Genomic DNA, 17742 nt, shown 5'->3' with positions numbered 1-17742 from the left:
GTTTATTCCCTCTTCAAGCACCCAGAGAAAGGAAAATGCTTTGTTCGCTGTGGACTGCCAAAGCCTCTTTAAGTGCCACTAAAAGGCTCCTCTGGCAGCCCAGAAAAGCCTGAGATGGCCGGAATTAAAGGGGGAATGGCAGGAAACTGGCCAGGCCTTTGTGCCGCTCTCAAATTTCCTGGGAAAGTTTTCCGGGCTCGGGTTCTTAAATAGAAAATGTTTTTTAAGAAGAGGCAAAAAAAATCCTGAACACCTGATTCTTATCTAGAAAAGTTCTTAAGTAGAGGCGTTCTTAGATAGAGGTACCACTGTACATTTTTTTATATTGTTTCAACCCGACTTGAATCCTTCGGGATTGGGCGGCATTGAAGTCAAATAAATAAGTAAGTAAGTAAGTCAGTCAGTCCGATCTGAGAAGCTTCTTGGATGAGAAATTAAACATTTTTAAAGAAAAACCAAGTCCAGTTGCTTCTTGAAAAAGCACCTTTGGGACAACCATGACCTGGATGACTAAGAATAATAGACAACCAAGCTCCGAAGCACCAAGAGTCCTACAGTTCAACCCTGAGCTACAAATATCCCCTTCCAAAATATTATTTCCTCTAAGGCACTTGGAAACACTGAGCACAGTCTTTTTCATATACTTTAACATGATCAGTTCTGTGAGATGAGGTAGCTTTTAAAATTTTACACAGATTTGGCTATGGTGTGGTATGCCTAATTATATGAAATATAACTTTTTAAATTCAAGTAGGAATTCTAACACCGACTTCCTTTCAGTTGGCACACTTAGTAAAGCCAAGTCTCATTTAATTTTCCTTTTGAACATGCTACAACATTCAACCTATGATTAACTTTTTCTCAAAAACAAAAACCTTTGTAAGTTTGCTAAATATCCCCCAAATCACTTGTCCTGAAAGCTGTGCACTAACTGCTCACCTCAGTTAAAATTTTGCAATTTTGACACATTCCATACTCTGCACCTGGCTTTTAAGATTTTAAAACTGACTTTATTTTGGAGAACTTTGAAAACTTTTATTGATTTAGGCTTTCTCCACAATATCTCCTCACAAACTTCTTTACTCTGTTCATTGACTTAAGTGCAAGTTGGTGTAGAAATTGCTGGTTACAGAAAGTAAATAGCAGTAAGACTTGAACATTTTGCTGGGCTAGTTTTCTAAAAAACAATTTTGTATTGGCAGCTTGAAATATACGACCAATTGTAAGAAGAACATTTCAACAAGGATAGCCAAATGATTCTGCACCTTTTCATACAGAAAGATCCAGTGCAAGGCTTGCCTTCTCCTATTCTACAGTGTATTCTTTCTATGCAACCAAACTTCTCTTCTACCATACCATATGCTAAGAAATTCTAAAATAATCACATCACTATTTCTGGAATATCATCTCAAAAAAGTCTCAGTATATAAATATATTACTTTAATGAGCTCTTCCATCTCTATGAATCCAATAATTAATATCCAACAATAATATCAACAAGAAATGAATGGTTACTTAAATAGGAAATATGACAAGGAGTCTATATTTGCTAGAAAACAGTGAACAGACAAGTAGTTCTGGCAATAGTATACAACTATTTCATACCTAAAATCCTACATTTTTGGCAACATTTCCTTTTTTTTTTTTAATAGGCAGGGGAAATGCTTCTGACAGTGTACTTAAAGCAGACGGTTGCAGTTCCCACAAGGGACATCTTTTTTTTGCCAATTTCTCACGAGCAGATTTAGCAGTTAACCCTCATCTCCCTATATTAAACTATCTAGGCTACTATGTCCACTAGTAGAAGATATATTTTTATTCTATTTTTACTCCTCAAAGGCCATATAATTATATTAATAGCACAGCATTTATTAACTCTAAAAGGATAAAGTACATATGCAGAATGTTTTGTAACACTTTGTAAGAAAATATTACACGTTTCATAGGAAAGGAGGAAACTGAGGATTGGGTCCTGTTCCCCTCTCTTTGGCAAAGCGTACAAAGAATTTTACCCAATTTTATTCAAACTCAACCATGGATTTAGGGAATTGTTTCTGCAATCCTTTCTAACCATGTACATAATATAATGCTACTTCACTAATTTGTGCATATTGCAAAAACCCTATGTTGAAAAGAATCAATGATAAAACTTCGCTCAATACCTAAAACCTCCTAAATATAAAATGCGCTTATTATAGGCCCTGAGTCTTTTGATGTGACACTAGTTTTATCTTATGCGATCTCCAGATTTTCATGTGCGATTCTGAAATGTCTCTCTTCTGATCAGAACCAAACCCTAATTAGAAATAGGTTCTGTATGCAACTGTCAAATAAATGTGATTTGTACTATCAACAAGTACCAGAAATATTTGTCCTAGGCATCGCATTACATTAGTTGAGGCACCAAATAGATTCCATAATGAGATGATGGATATATCATTATATTCCATAATCAGATGATGGAAGTTATAATGTGTAGGTATGTAGAGCCTTAGAAGTCTTATGGATATCTTAGCACCAATGGACACTCTGTATTGTTTAGTATAATTTGGTTTTAGACCAAAGTCTAAATGCTGGGGATTGAAATTAAGATCTCCTGCAAGGAAAAAACACATTCTTATTTTATGTTGTACAGTACTTCTAGTATTTTCCTGTATCCCTGCATTATTCATTCATCTACCGTTCTCAGTTTGTTCCACCTTACCTATTATTGGAAATAAGTTTATAACTCTGTTTAACAATCAGTAAACATATACATTAACAAGAACTGAAAATACTCTATTATTATGTCTTTGCTACTACTAGTAGGAAATGACATTATGATCTTTCTGTTGAACATACTCTCTTAAGCATTATATTTTTCTCAAACCAGGAACTGTACTTTTTAAATATAAAAATTATATCTGATAAGTGAATGTAGCAGTGTTTAGGAAACCTTGTCTGGGCTCAGAAGCTACGCACACTTGACTCTGTTTGATCAGAGACTATCAGAAAACATTGGAGACAAACATTAATCAATTAACATGGGTAAATAAAATATATTTTGAAAATGTAGCAATAGCCCATGCTATTGCTTAATAAATTTAATGGACATTTTCATGAAATCACCAAGAGTCTGGTTTGACATGAAAGGCTTTTCCTTGAAACTAAGTACAAAACAAAGGGGTGGTAATGTTTAGTGTGCTGTAGAAGAAAGAAGAATGCTGTAGCTTTTAAAATGCTAACACATTTGTTATAGCTTATGCTATAATATATTTAAGGTGCCATAAGATCCTCTGTGGATTCTGTTTAGAGCATAGTCCATGTCTTAACTGCTGAAGCTTAGTACACAACTGGAATTTATTGCACAGTCTATTATCTTTCCGTAAGCATGTGGAACTCAAAGCCTTATAAATAGTAACTCTTATGTGTGAATTGAACCCACTCCTAAATAAGAACAACATGCATCACAATTAAAAACTAACTCAAAGTCAAAATATTTCTTCAGCTTCAGTTAGGCCACAGACAAAATTTCTTTATCCATGTCCAAATTGATTCATTTACTTACGGTAAGTTACCCTTACAACTGAGATCTATGTAGCTGATAATTTACCTTTTCCAGTTTTAAAATTAGGAGATAAGTTCAACTTACACATTGGAGACATCAAAAACTTTTGGGGCAGTAGGAACATTGAGAGTTAAGGTTCTAGAATATATAATTGGATCATGAAGTATCATGAAGTACTGTAATACAAGTAGCACTTTTAAAAGTTAGTTGAAATCCAGCTGCATATGCTTGAGTCCTTATCCATATCACGGTTTTGTTTTTATTACTGTATCCTCAAGGCCATGTTTTCTGTTATCAGCAGGAATAATTCCCCAGTTCTCAAACACAATGTGGCCAAATATATTAACATTCTTGTCATACCTGGATTTATCTGGCTGGGCAAAACTACATTACCATTTAGTTACTACTAAATGTAGCTTTAGTAGTGTTTTTTCCCCCTTTTTCTCTAAGCATAACATTAACCTTTTGAACTTTAATTTCGTATCTTTGCTATATTACCATTACTTATATTATAGAAAAAGGAGAGTATACTGCAGATATATGCTAATTATATTTTATATGATGCAAACATAGGAAGGGGTATACCCTAAAGTTTAGACTTCAGCTCAATCAGTTCCAGGCAGCATGACCACTGAGAAGAGAGTTTTACTCTAAAATGTATGGAGGCCATTAGACGTCTTACTCTAGATATTCTGCTTTCTAATTATGTTCAAAGACTTCAGGTTAAGGCTAAAATTCTAATTTATTTAAGCAAATTCTGCTTAATTGCATGAAATCACTCCTGATTAAATAAAAAATGAGACTCATACTGAATATATTTAAGGTTTAAGGTTTTAAAGAATACTATAATTGTTTCAATAATTTACTAAGTAGGGTAATGAGAATTCAGAATTTAATATTTAAGTAATCCCTATATTTCTTAACTTCACTGAAAGCCAAACTAGCTTTCAGTGATTTTTTTTTAAAAAAACATATCTAAATCCATTGAGGTCTATCATATTAATAAAACATATAATACTTGTTTTCCCTTTCATAATCTACTTGGGAAAATAGCTATCCATTTCTTTTGTTTGGCATAAGTTTTTGAAAGTAGAAAGTGCTCTGAAAGGAACATCTACTATCTAGCATCTGTTCTGAAAACCAGAGGCTGAGATCTGTAGGGAAACAACTTTCAATCTCTTTTAATGTATATTACTAATATTTCAAACTGAGTTAAACAACCAGAAAATTCTGCATTCCTTGGGTAAAAAAACAAGTATCCTATACTATACTTATTATTAAAAAGTATTATAACGTAAACATCAGAAAATATGTTATCTAAAATGAGCAATAAAATAAGTATTATTCGGTTCAGTGGACCCCTAAGAGACTAACTCAAAAATTTCAAATATGTATGATCTTTTAAGATATCCACAATGATTTGATCCAGTGAGATATTATAAAAAAATAGCATAAGAAGAAAGTAACTTAGTTGGTGTTAATACTGTCTCCTTACAATGTTGGATTTTTTTTCATGCTCAAGGTACCCTTTTTTTGTTTCCCATGGGGAACCAAACAAGCAATCATAATATCTAAAGGGAACAATTATACATAGTACCACAGACATCACTACAGTTTATATCTAATAATACTTGAAACTGTTATCCCAAAATTAAATTATATTAGCAGGAATAATAAGCAATAGGTCCATTGCAGTCTGCATTAGTTAGATTGCCACCTTGACTATTATGTTATTTACTAGACAATATATTTGTAAGAAAATATTATGGGAAATTGGAAGAGGTGCCAGGAAGAGTATCATGTTTTCCTGATGCCTCGAAAGTCTTTCCTTAGGAGAGATTGTATACGTTTAATCTTGAACAAAGAAAAGGGGAAGTATGAAACATTTTTGAAGACCTAAAGGGCATCTCGCTGAAGTCAAGACTCATTCCCCATATTTCAGAATGTAGGACATGGAATAACAGTCTTAAAGAAAAGCAGTTTTTATCTGAATATTAAGAAAATATCCCAATTATAAACAGTTCAATGGAGAAAATTTATAGATATTTTCAAGTGGAGGAGGAATATTGGAGGAATATTGGGGTTGATTTAATTTCGGCTTCAGTGTTAAACAGCCTGTTGACCTTAATGAATCTTTGCAATTTTATAATTCTATGACTAAATTAAGCATTGAATCCTGTAAAGCATTTGAAACATGAATATTTGTGTATATATTGCATGATTTAGCAGAATCCAGCACAAGTTAGCACTCAGTCCCAAGATCAGATATCAGACCTTTGCCTCAATTGTTATTGCTTTAGACAATTATTTGTCTACATTAACTTATAACCTTCTATGATAACACATATTTCCACAATATATAAAAACCATTGAAACTGTTCTTTTTTTAAAAAATTGGCAACTGTATTAAAAGATATTGAAATGAATAAATGTCTGTCTGGGATTTAAATTTACAATTAGAGATTTTGTTTTTCAGATACATCAACAATTTGTTTCATTGCTGGTTGAAAATACATCATTTTGGAGAAAAAGGTGGGGAGGGGTGCACATAAATACTCTCTCATACAAAAGCACACTAATACCTGTGAACCTGAATAATAATAATAATAAAAAACCTGAAATCCATGGCAACTAAAGTGAAAAGTCTCAAATGGATTTTTTAAAAAGAGAAAATAATTCCATTAATAATAGGCCCTTTTGTTCTCCCATTCACTGTAATAATTACTGAAAGGAAACTGTTAACTGGGGGGGGGGGAGTAAATAAATGGGATTTTGGAGCTTCCACAGGTTGGCACAGGCTGCAACAGCTGCTTTGAAGGCACTCTACACACACAGGGGCGCTGTTCACCCTGTGCCACATTTTAGAAACTCTTTGTACTTTAGAGATCTAGTTGGTTATTGCCAACCCCCCTCCTCAAATTGAATAAGGCTTGTTATTACTTTGCCTGCCCTGTCTTTCCCCAACCATTCCACAAAGTACACACAACTTAAAAACTGTGCAAGTCTGTTAGTGTTTTCATAGCTGATTTTCTTTTTTTTAAAAAAAACAACAATCAACCCAACACAAATAAATGCTCTTCATTCCTTCCCTTTCAGTACAACAGGTAAACAAAATAGATTTCACAAGTAAATCAGCAGACATTTCTGTGGCACCTCATGCGCTGTATTGGCATCAGTATTATTTAAAAGTCCCAGGCAGTACTTGTGCAATACTTCTTCCGACGAGATAAGCATGGTAACAAATATTCCAACTTTGCATAGAAATCCAAAAAATCAAAAATTGCCTAGTCACTAGCTAATTTTCAGGCTGACAAGTGTGAAAGATTTGAACTTCCTCCACTTCCTTCGATGCTTCCCTTCTGTTCTTATAGGTGTGTCTCTGAGTGTTTAATCTTCGAGTTATACAGCAATTCTTATTTCCCTCCCTCTGCCCCTGCTGCGAACAACAGCAGGAACTTTTCCTACCGGTTATCAATGGCCAATACAATCCTCCCCACTGAGGCAAGTACAAGAAATAAGCAACAATCAAACCGCTGGCATGTACATGCGGAAAGCGCCACATTTCCAAAGAGATAATTTCGGGGGGATAGTTTTTCGTTTCCTTTGGGAGGGATCAGATGTTAACGAGAGAGACAATGCGTACTACTCATGACACCGACAAATCACCCCGCAGCAGCATGAGTATAAACTATAACCTGGAAGGGATCCGGGTTGTAATGCAAAATTTTGTTTCAAAGGCTTTGGAAGTTTCACAGAAATGACAACACTGCTGCTCCAGCTGCCGCCACCTTTTCTTGTGGTGCCGTTGGCTGTAAACCTTGTTTCTTTTTTTAAATTTCAAAACGTAGAGAAAAGGAAATAATATTAATTTAAAAAACACCACATAAAGCAACGCGCCGCTGTGCTCTTTCCCCACCCTCGGGTTTTTGTTGGGGGTTTTTCTCCCCTCCTTTTCTTTTCAGAGGATAACACAGGAAGAGCAGCACTGATCGTCCCCATTGGGTTGGGAAGCGTAGTTCATTTGCCGGACGATCTCGGCAAAGAGCTCGTCCACCGAGGCTTTGTTTTTGGCTGAAGTTTCCATAAAGGGGCAGTTCCACTCCTCGGCCAGAGCTTTGCCTTCCCCGAACGAGACCTCGCGCTCGCCTTCCAGGTCCACCTTGTTGCCCACCAGGATCATGGGCACCTTCTCGTACCTCTTGACCCGGATGATCTGATCCCTCATGGGCTTGATGTCCTGAAAGCTCTGCTGGTTCACCAGGCTGTAGACCAGGATGAAGCCCTGCCCGTTCTTGATATACAAGTCCCGCATGGAGGCGAACTGCTCCGTGCCGGCCGTGTCCAGGATCTCCAGTACCGACGGCGAGGAGTCCACCTCGATCTCCTTGCGGTAAAAGTCCTCGATGGTCGGGTCGTACTTCTCGATGAAGGAGCCCGTCACGAACTGGACGGTGAGAGCGGATTTGCCCACCCCGCCAGAGCCAAGCACGACCACTTTGTATTCTCGCATGGCTCTTCCACGCACACCCAGGGCGGGCTGAGCGCGGCTGGCTTCCTTCGCCGGCCTCCTATTCTTCTCCCCTCCCACCCTCAGAAAGGAAGGGGAGAAAAAGAGAGAGAGAAGGCGAAAGGAAGGAGGGAGGGAGGCAGCAAACGAGCGAAGAAGAAACCGTCTCCCCACCCCCGACGGACAGGAAAGCTTCCTTTCTTTGCTTGGAGCTGAGGCGGAGAAAAAGCACACTCGGGCACCGACAGGCAGGAGCTGAGGCGACGGGCGAAGAGCAGGAGAGGCGGCGAGAGAAGTCTCTCGCCTTTTCCCCCTGCGCCTCAGCGCCCAGGCGGAATGAAACGAGTCGCGACGGGAGCGTCGGGAGACGTTTTCGCCCGGCAAAACCTGCGCTTCAACAGCTCCAGGAGGAGGAGGAGCAGGGGGAGGAAGGGAAGCGGTGACGGCTGCTCTTGCTGTTGCTGCTCAGGGCGGCGTGGAGGAGGAGGAGGCGGCGCGCGCTAGCTCCCATCGCGTCCCTGCAGCGAGCAGAGCGCCTCAGCCAGGCGCGCGCCGCCTCAGCCCCGCTCGCGCCGCCGCGAGCCATTTTTTTCTTTCCTCAACTTGCGCCCAGCTGGGCTGCGCGGCGGGGGGGGGGGGTCTCTGGCTAAACCACCCGCTTTTTTCCCCCTTCGCCGACCCCATTAGGCGTGAGGACGCACCCCTTTCCCCACCTGAAAGGGAGGCGGAGAAGAGGAGGAGAGGAGGACGAGACACTCCACGAGACGCTCCTCCCTGCCCCCCCTCACCCGCCCGCCCTTCTGGTTGGCATTGGCTGCTGTTCGGTGCTCGTCAACCGGCCGCGACTTATTGGCCGAGAGAGGGAGCTTCCTCGTGGATTGGCTGTGAGGGGAATGGACTGTCGAGCGAGCAGCTGTTTCTTTCTTTCTGTCTGGTAGCCTGCGCCGTTTTAACTTCCTCACCCACCCACCCGTTTCCTTTTCCCTTTTCATTTTCCCCTCACTCCGTTCTTGTAAAGGCGAGAAGTTTTAGGGCGGGGGGAGAGGAACAGCGCAGCTGGTTCTTCCTAAAATTGATCCTTGGAAAACAAGTTCCGGAAAAACGAGCTTGAACGAACTCTCTCGCAAAGAGAGTTATGAAACTAGACTTTGAAACTAGACTTACAATCCTAGAAAGCTTAGAACTACGTCGCCTGACACGCGACCTAAACATAGCCCATAAAATCATCCGCTACAAGGTCCTTTCTGTCAACCACTACTTCGGCTTCAACCACAACAACACACGAGCACACAACAGATACAAACTTAATGTAAACCGCTCCAAACGCGACTGCAGGAAATACGACTTTACTAACCGAGTAGTTGATGCATGGAACTCACTACCAGACTCTGTAGTATTATCACCTAACCCCCCAAAACTTTACCCTTAGAGTATCCACTGTTGACCTCTCTCGATTCCTAAGAGGTCAGTAAGGGGTATGCATAACTGCACCAGTGTGCCTTCCGTCCCCTGTGCTAATGTTTCTTCTTTTATTTTTTACTAGTATCATGTATATCTTTACATACCTCCAATATGTACTTGACATTACAAAATAAATATAGAGCCAAGGGTGAAACTTAACTGCCTGCTCAACAAAGCGCCAGTCTAAAGTCTGACTCTCGGTGTGATTATAAGGCAGGAAGTGACTTAATGCAATAAACTATCTTTCGGTTGTTCAAACAGCCACAGAGATGAAATGACGATGAGCAAGTGAAACCTGATAAAGGGTTTTTGGGGGGGGGGGAGATGGAGGTGTTGCTTTTAGTTCACTGTTATCTGGATTAGCCCATGCAGTTTTCCTTCTTGGCAAGGTTATGGAAGTGGTATGCCCTTGCCTGCCTCTTAGGGCTGAGAGAAAGTGACTGGCCCAAAGTCATCGCAAAGCTTTACTTTGTGCCTAAGATAGCACTAAAACCTGGTTTCCCAGTTTCTAAGTCTGGTGCCTTAAGGACTCCACCAAACTGGTTCTTCACTTGATTGTAGAAAAGCTGAATGAATCTCTACCCAATCTACTCCGGTCATAAGAAACCTACAGCTTCAGGCCAGTCTAGTTCAACGCTATGTGTCATACATGCTCAGATGCATGTAAGAAACTCCTCTGGAGCAATAGTGCTGTTCCACGGTGTAGGAAATTGCCACAGAGAGAGAGAGAGAAGGAGGAAGGGAGAGGAGAGAGGGAGAGAGAGAAAGAAAGAAAGAGAGGGAGGGAGAAAGGAGGGAAGGAAGGAAGGCTTTCCTAGGATCAAATTATTCACTTCTCTCCACTACCAGGAAAACACTTGAAGTGCTGAAGTCTTGAAGTCCCTCCTCCTCCTTCAAGCAGTCCCTTCAACTGTAAAGTTTTGTGAATGAGATACTTTTGTATCTGCTGAGAAAACTCAGCATTCCATTCAATATCCATTTACAGAAATCCCAGCCAATCTGTTCACAAACAAAACACCTTCAGCCACAGCTCCCCCAGACTGGAGTTGATGAGATTAAGAATTTATATTCCCCCCCACCAAATTCTAAGGACAGGACATGACCTTTAAGTCATAATAGGATTAATTCACCACTATTGAAATGGTAAAAGACATAAGGCTCACTACATTGCACAACCCTCTGGATCACCTCAATCAGTAAACCTCAGAATTCTATAAAAATCCATCCACTCACCCAACCAATGGGTCAGCCACCACAGAAACATGCTGCTGTCACTGAAGTTTCTGGAAAACCAAATAAACAGAGACCTTTTTTCCCCCTACCAGCTTGGAACTGGACTGGATTTTTCTTCTTCACAGCATTTAGAACATGCTGCATTGGGAGGCTTTTGCATTCAATGAATATGTTGATTTTCAATCAATCCCACCTCAAAGTGTCATAATTTGACATGTGAAAGACACTAATTGAGAAAGATTGATGCATATATTTACAATCTCTGCATGATCAAAACAGGAAAAGCATTAAAGTGGCTATATATAATAGGATGATCCTATAGTCTGTTAAGATTTAGAAGTCAATATGATGGGAAAAAATGCAAAAATAAATCATTAGACAGAACATGCTACTTGAGAATTCTGGCAGAATAACATAATTTCTTCTGTTCTTGTAGCACAATTTATTTAACAGTGTAGTTTTTATTTATTATTTGGATTTGTATGCCGCCCCTCTCCGAAGACTCGAAGTTGCTCCGAAGACTTGAGCAACTAAATGTTGTGTTTCTATTAAACAGGCTTGCAAATTAAATTATATTACGATTTTTTTTTCATGTTTCTGAAGCAAACTTGAAAACATACTGCATGTTTTGAAATTATGATTTCCAGTTCATCTGAAAATACTTAGTACATTGGTGGATATAGCAAACAGAGATTCTTTAAACTAATCTGAAAATCCCCAGATGGAATTTCTTTCTGAAACTTTCAGTTTCAAATAGCCAAATTAAACAGGGTAAGGAGAAGAGGAGGAATTTTAAAAAAAACCCAATCCCAACCACGAGGCAGGGAAATAGCTAGGAATTCCATGAACAAAGTCAAGAGTGGAAAAACCTCTTGGTCATTTTGATTGCTGAAAGTAGGGAGATGATTAAAAAAGAGCAATGCTCTTCCACAGGCATTCCAAGGTTCAAGTGAGTGATGTTGGCATTTCACATGGATTGCTAAATGCATTGCATCTGCTATGATGTACATCTCCAGATCAGGATGGAGTTAATTAGGATTGTAAAACTCCTTCTGCAAACTTTATAATAATCTTTATGCAACAAGCCCTTGCTTCTAAATGCACTAAAATTTAAGTGTTTTAATTTAAAATTGGTGGCGCAGTGGGTAGAGTGCAGTACTGCAGGCCACTAAAGCTGACTGCTAGATCTGCAGGTCAGTGGTTCAAATCTCATCACCGGCTCAAGGTTGACTCAGCCTTCCATCCTTCTGAGGTGGGTAAAATGAGGACCTGGATTGTGGAGGCAATATCCTGAGTCTAAGGAGAAGGACGGCATAAAAAAAATAGAATAAATAAATAAATAAATAAATAAATAAAATTAGTAACTCCATTAGGCTTAATGATATAAGTGTACAGGTATCCTCGACTTTAAACCACAATTGGGAATAGAATTTTCATTGCTAAACAAGGCGGTTGTTAAATGAGTCACACTTGATTTTATGATCATTTTTGCTATACAAGTGGTAAATCATGTGGTCTTTAAGCAAATCCAATCCAAATATTTTAAGCTTCCCCTATTGCTCTTGCTTTCGTAAACTTCTTAAAACCCACCTCTGCCATCAGGCATGGGGGAACTGAGACATCTCCCCTTGCCTATGTAGTTTTATGTATGGTTGCTGAAAGATTACAAATGGCGATCACGTGACCCCGGGCTTCTGCTACCACCATGAAAACATGCCAGTTGCCAAGCACCCAAATAAATGTGGGGATGCTGTGATGGTCGTAAGTGTGGGAAATAATAATAATAATAATAATAATAATTATTATTATTATTATTATTATTGTTGTTTATTATTATTATTATTATTATTATTATTATTATTATTATTATTATTATTATTTTATTAGATTTGTATGCCGCCCCTCTCCACAGACTCGGGGCGGCTCACAACAGTGATAAAAAACAATATACAATGACAAATCTAATATCAAAGTGTAAAATAACAATTTTACATTAAAAAACCTAAAAACCCCATTATATAAAAAGCATACATACAAACATACCATACATAAAACTACATAGGCAAGGGGAGATGTCTCAGTTCCCCCATGCCTGACGGCAGAGGTGGGTTTTAAGAAGTTTACGAAAGGCAAGGAAGGTGGGGGCAGTCCTAATCTCTGGGGGGAGCTGGTTCCAGAGGGCCGGGGCTACCACAGAGAAGGCCCTTCCCCTGGGTCCAGCCAACCGACATTGTAAGCCACTTTTTTCAGTGCCCTTGCAACTTCAAATGCTCACCAAACGAATGGCAAATCGAGGACAGGAAACATTTTTGTTGAAGCATATAGAAATAGTCTAATCTCAAGGGTGTCAAACTCACGCCCGCAGCCCGGATGTGTAGTTTGTTTGTTTGTTTGTTTGTTTGTTTGTTTGTTTGTTTGTTTGCTTATTTGACTTCTATGCCACCCTTCTCGAAGCAACTCAGGACAGCCTACAACATTGTAAATGCAAACAATATACTGTATGTGAGAAATCTATTTTAAAAAGACATATACAAAATTAATAAAAATCTAAAACCTTTTATGCAGTCATCCCCATTCATCTAATTCAATCATTCATATCAGCCAGGGAAAATCTCATGGCTCACGGTCCTCATGCTTGCCGGCAGAGGTAGGTCTTCAGAGCTTTACGAAAGACCAGGAGGGAGGGACGGTATGTATCTCTGGAGGGAGTTCATTCCAGAGAGCCGGGGCCGCCACAGAGAAGGCTCTTCCCCTAGGCCCTGCCAGACAACATTGTTTGGCCGACGAGACATGGAGAAGGCCAACTCTGTGGGACCTAACCAGCTGCTGGGATGAGCTGGTCATGCGCTGGTCATCCCTGCCCCCATTTTAGCAAAGGGAAAAAAGTCACAATATGTCACATGACAACAACGTGACACCATGATTTTGACATCCCTGATCTACCTTGATGTTTCAATAGAGACACAATGGTGCAAGAGCTATCATTTCTGTGTTGCAATGCCAATATTGAAAAGCAGCAATGCCATTTTGTTACAGCAATCAATCTATGAAGCACCAATTACAAGTAGTTCTTGTAATTATTGTTCCGATTCTTACAGTAACTGTAATACCTAGTACTTAAGTTAATTTAATGGTTAAAAAGCAATTGTCTTTTATATTACTGTGCTGCAGATTATCTCAAAAGATAGGGAAGTGAGCAGTCACCCAAACTAAGGACTATTTCTCCAGGTTAAGGGGAAAGTTATAGCTTAAATGACAGTTTTTTAGAAATAAACAATTTAACTGATTCACAATTGTGACACAGCCATGAACCCTGCTGAGATTGCCATATTATGATAAGGTGTTTGTGATTCATTTAATTTTGTCTTAGCTTGTCGTGTGACACCAGCCATTGTACCTTAACAAATGGTATTTCCTACCTCAAATATCAATTTAGCCAGTGGTGGTTTCTTTAGCAAGCCAAGAGTTAATGTAATTAGTTCAACAAAAATGTGTAGCTTGAAAGGAATGTTGGATTGTAGTTGTATTTTGAGATTTGAATTAAATTGATCTTGCTAAATATATATATATATATTCTATCATAAAATAAAATGACATGACCATACAGTTAATCACTACTCCATCCACATGTGCACTCTTTCTTCTGTGCTTTTACTTTGTACTTTCACTGCTTGTCATAATAGTTTAAATTTAATGACACTTAATAAACTTATTGTCCAAAATGCTGGGCAAAAATATTCTGCATTTTCATCTTTTATCTGGAACCTTTTCCTAGGAAAATCAGAGTTAGTTTTTTTACCCCACCTAAATAATTTTCAGTTCCTGAAAATGTATTAATTTAGTACAGAGGTTAATAATCTACAGACTCTATAACCTTAAATCAATTTAAGAAAAGCTCTTTTCCACTCAGCTGCATTCTAACTGTGGAATCATTTCAGTCCAACGTGGGACAACTGCCACATGATATTATTTTCAATTTTGTCTTTGTTAATGACAACCAGACTGGCTGTGATTTGAATTATAAGGAACCCTGGCTGTTTGGCATAGTCATAGTCAAGCCATTTTATTGTTGCTTGCTTTGTCACTCGAGCATTGTTTTAAGAGGAAAAATGTTGCAATTTGCAACCTTTGCTCTTTCTATGCAATAGTCTACTATTACAAAGGTTTTAATTTTTTAGATTCACAAAATACTTTATGTAAGTGTAAAACTTCCACCGAATAAACAATGTTGGCTAGAAAAACAATTACCAGAAGCTGCGTCTCCTTTCCTGTGATGTATTCTGTTCTGGTGCCATTCACAACAACATAGTGATCAGTGCGTGGCTGCTAATGAAGGAAGAATAATGCATTATGTTTGAAGACCACTATTCTGACAACATTGTATAGGGTTTCAGAAAAAGGCAAGCCTGCTCATTACAAACATTCCTCCTCTGCCTTAACAGCTGAAAATGCACCACAGAACACTAGCTGATGGCTTTAGTTAATGGGCTCTCTTATACAATGAGAGGGGAAGTTCCTAGAAATCTTGAATATGGTTCCATATGCCTTCAAAAACCATAAAGAAGTCATCTTCAAGTCAAGCTTAGTTTCTTCCTGGTGACTTTGTGTAGACATCCTTGAATATTTCTTTGAAAAAATGTGGAAGCAGTTTGCAACATTTTTCTTTTAAGTCAGTGATGATGAATCTATGACACCCATGCCACAAGTGGTAAGCAGAGCCATATCAGTGGATATCTGAGCTTAGGTCTGGCATGCATGCGCACAATGACCAACTGATTTATGGCTTTCTAGGCCCATTGGGCCATATTTGTTTTGCAAAAACGGGGACGTTTTTGGCTTTCCTCACCCCTAGGAGTACTCTGCAGGCTTTCCAAACCCTCTGCACACTCCGTTTTTGCCAGAGAGAGAGAGAGAGAGGGAGAGGGAGGAGAAAAACAGGTCATTTGTTTTGCAAAAAACAGGGATGTTTTTGCTTTCTAATTACCCCATCTAGTATGACTGGAGGAGGAATTCGGGAACTGAAGTCCACTAGTCCTAAAGCTGTCAAGTTTGAAGACTCTTAGATTAGGCAATTTTAAGACTTGTGGACTACAACTCCCATTCCCAAGCTAGCAAAACTGGAGGAGGAATTCTGGTAGTTGAAGTCCACAAGTTTTAAAGCTGTCAAGTAAAAAGCTTGCATTGTTGTAAAAAGTATACATGGTTGTAAAATGTATTCTTCTACACTGGTATTTTATTAAATAATATATTACTACCCCATTTGGTTCAGAATACCTTTTTCCTAGTTTTCCTCCTGTAAAATCTAAGTGCGTCTTATACTCCGGTTTGTCTTATATTCTGAAAAATATGGTATGTGTAAATAAGTTATCTTCCAATTGCTTAAGGATTCCCATCTTCTATTCTACAAAATCATTCAACAGGCGGATTTGAATTCAACAAGACAAATGCTTGCAGTCTTAGGACTTTCCACTTAATACATCATGTATTACATGGATTTTCTTAACAACAAAGGCATTACCGTATTTTTTGCTCCATAAGACGCAGTTTTTCTCCTCCCAAAGTAGGAAGAAAAATCAGCCCCGTCTTATGGAGCGAAGATGCAGGCAGGGAGGGGGGGGAGGCTGCGAACTCGGAAGCGCCATCCCGCCGGCTGGCTGGCTAGCTGCTGCCTGGCCCCCTCCCTCCCGGAGGAGGGTCTCCCTCCGCACCACCAGCGGCGCTCCCCCCGCCAGCCAGCCAGCCAAGCCCCGCGCCCACCGGAACCGGCTCCTCGCTCTTCCCCCGCCGCCCGCCGCGTTTGCAGGAGGTGGGGAGGGTCGGGCGGCCCGCCAAGGCCAGGAGGGATGCCGCTGCCCCCTCTTCCCTCTCTCCGCCCGCTGCTGCACCTCCTTGATGCCGAGAGGAAATGCCGGCAAAGGCTTTTCTCAGCAGAGGCCGTTGTCTGTTGCTCTCACTCACTCTCATTCTCTCTTCGTTCTTCTCAGCGGTGACGCGTGCACGCCCTGCCCGCCTCACCTTTGCCGAGAGCACTTTCGCCCCGGGCTCTCAGCAAGGGGGTTGTAGGAGAGGCGGGGCCGGCGGCAAAGGTGATATTCAATGTCGGGGGCGCACGGGCGGTTGCGCGCGCTCCCTATCTCCCTGCTAGCCCACTCGGAATATTCAAAATAAGAAAAACCTTCGCCGGCAAAGGCTTTTCTTATTTTGAATATTCCGAGTGGGCTAGCAGGGAGATAGGGAGCGCGCGCAACCGCCCGTGCACCCCCGACATTGAATATCACCTTTGCCGCCGGCCCCGCCTCTCCTACAACCCCCTTGCTGAGAGCCCGGGGCGAAAGTGCTCTCGGCAAAGGTGAGGCGGGCAGGGCATGCGCGCGTCACCGCTGAGAAGAACGAAGAGAGAACAAGAGTGAGTGAGAGAAACAGACAGCAAGATAGAGAGAAAGTGAGAAAGAGAGAGTGAGAGAAAGGGGGGGAGAGAAAGAGATAGCAAGAGAGAGAGAGAACAAGAGAGAGAAAGAGCGTGAGAAAGAAAACAAGAGAGAAAGAGTGAGAGAGAGAGAAAGCAAAAGAGACAGAAAGAAAACAAGAGAGAGAAAGTGAGAAGAAGAGAGAGAAAGAGGGGGAGAGAGAGAGAAAGAGAGAGGGGGAGAGAGAGAGAAAGAGAGGGAGAGGGAGAAAGAGTGGGAGAGGGGGAGAGATAGCAAGAGAGGTAGAGAGAGAAAGAGAGAGGGAAAGGGGGAGAGGGGGGAGAGAAAGAGAGAGGGAGAGGGGGGAGAGATAGCAAGAGAGGGAGAGAGAGAGAAAGAGAGAGGAAAAGGGGGAGAGAGGGGGGAGAGAAAGAGAGAGGGAGGGAGAGAGAGGAGATAAAGGAAGAGGAGAGAGAGAAAGGAAGAGAAAGAAAGAAAGAGGGATAGAAAGAGAGAGAGAGTGAGAGATGCTCAGTGAGCCTTTCTTTGAAGTTGCCTTTCTTTCTTTCTTTCTTTCTCTCTTTCTT

The 17742-nt window shown here is 40.4% G+C and overlaps 1 protein-coding gene across 1 annotated transcript; it reads right to left on the bottom strand.

Moving 5' to 3' along the window:
• Positions 1-5513: 5513 nt before the first annotated feature.
• RAP2B (RAP2B, member of RAS oncogene family) lies at positions 5514-8787 on the bottom strand. Its single transcript, XM_070753472.1, has one exon. It carries the CDS (start codon positions 8055-8057, stop codon positions 7506-7508), a length of 552 nt encoding a protein of 183 aa, XP_070609573.1. The 5' UTR covers positions 8058-8787; the 3' UTR covers positions 5514-7505.
• Positions 8788-17742: the final 8955 nt, after the last annotated feature.

Source organism: Erythrolamprus reginae, chromosome 5 (genome assembly GCF_031021105.1).
Source record: "Erythrolamprus reginae isolate rEryReg1 chromosome 5, rEryReg1.hap1, whole genome shotgun sequence".
In the NCBI taxonomy this organism is placed as follows: domain Eukaryota; kingdom Metazoa; phylum Chordata; class Lepidosauria; order Squamata; family Dipsadidae; genus Erythrolamprus; species Erythrolamprus reginae.
Note: the sequence above shows the minus strand (reverse complement) of the source record. Positions and strands in the feature narration are given on the sequence as shown.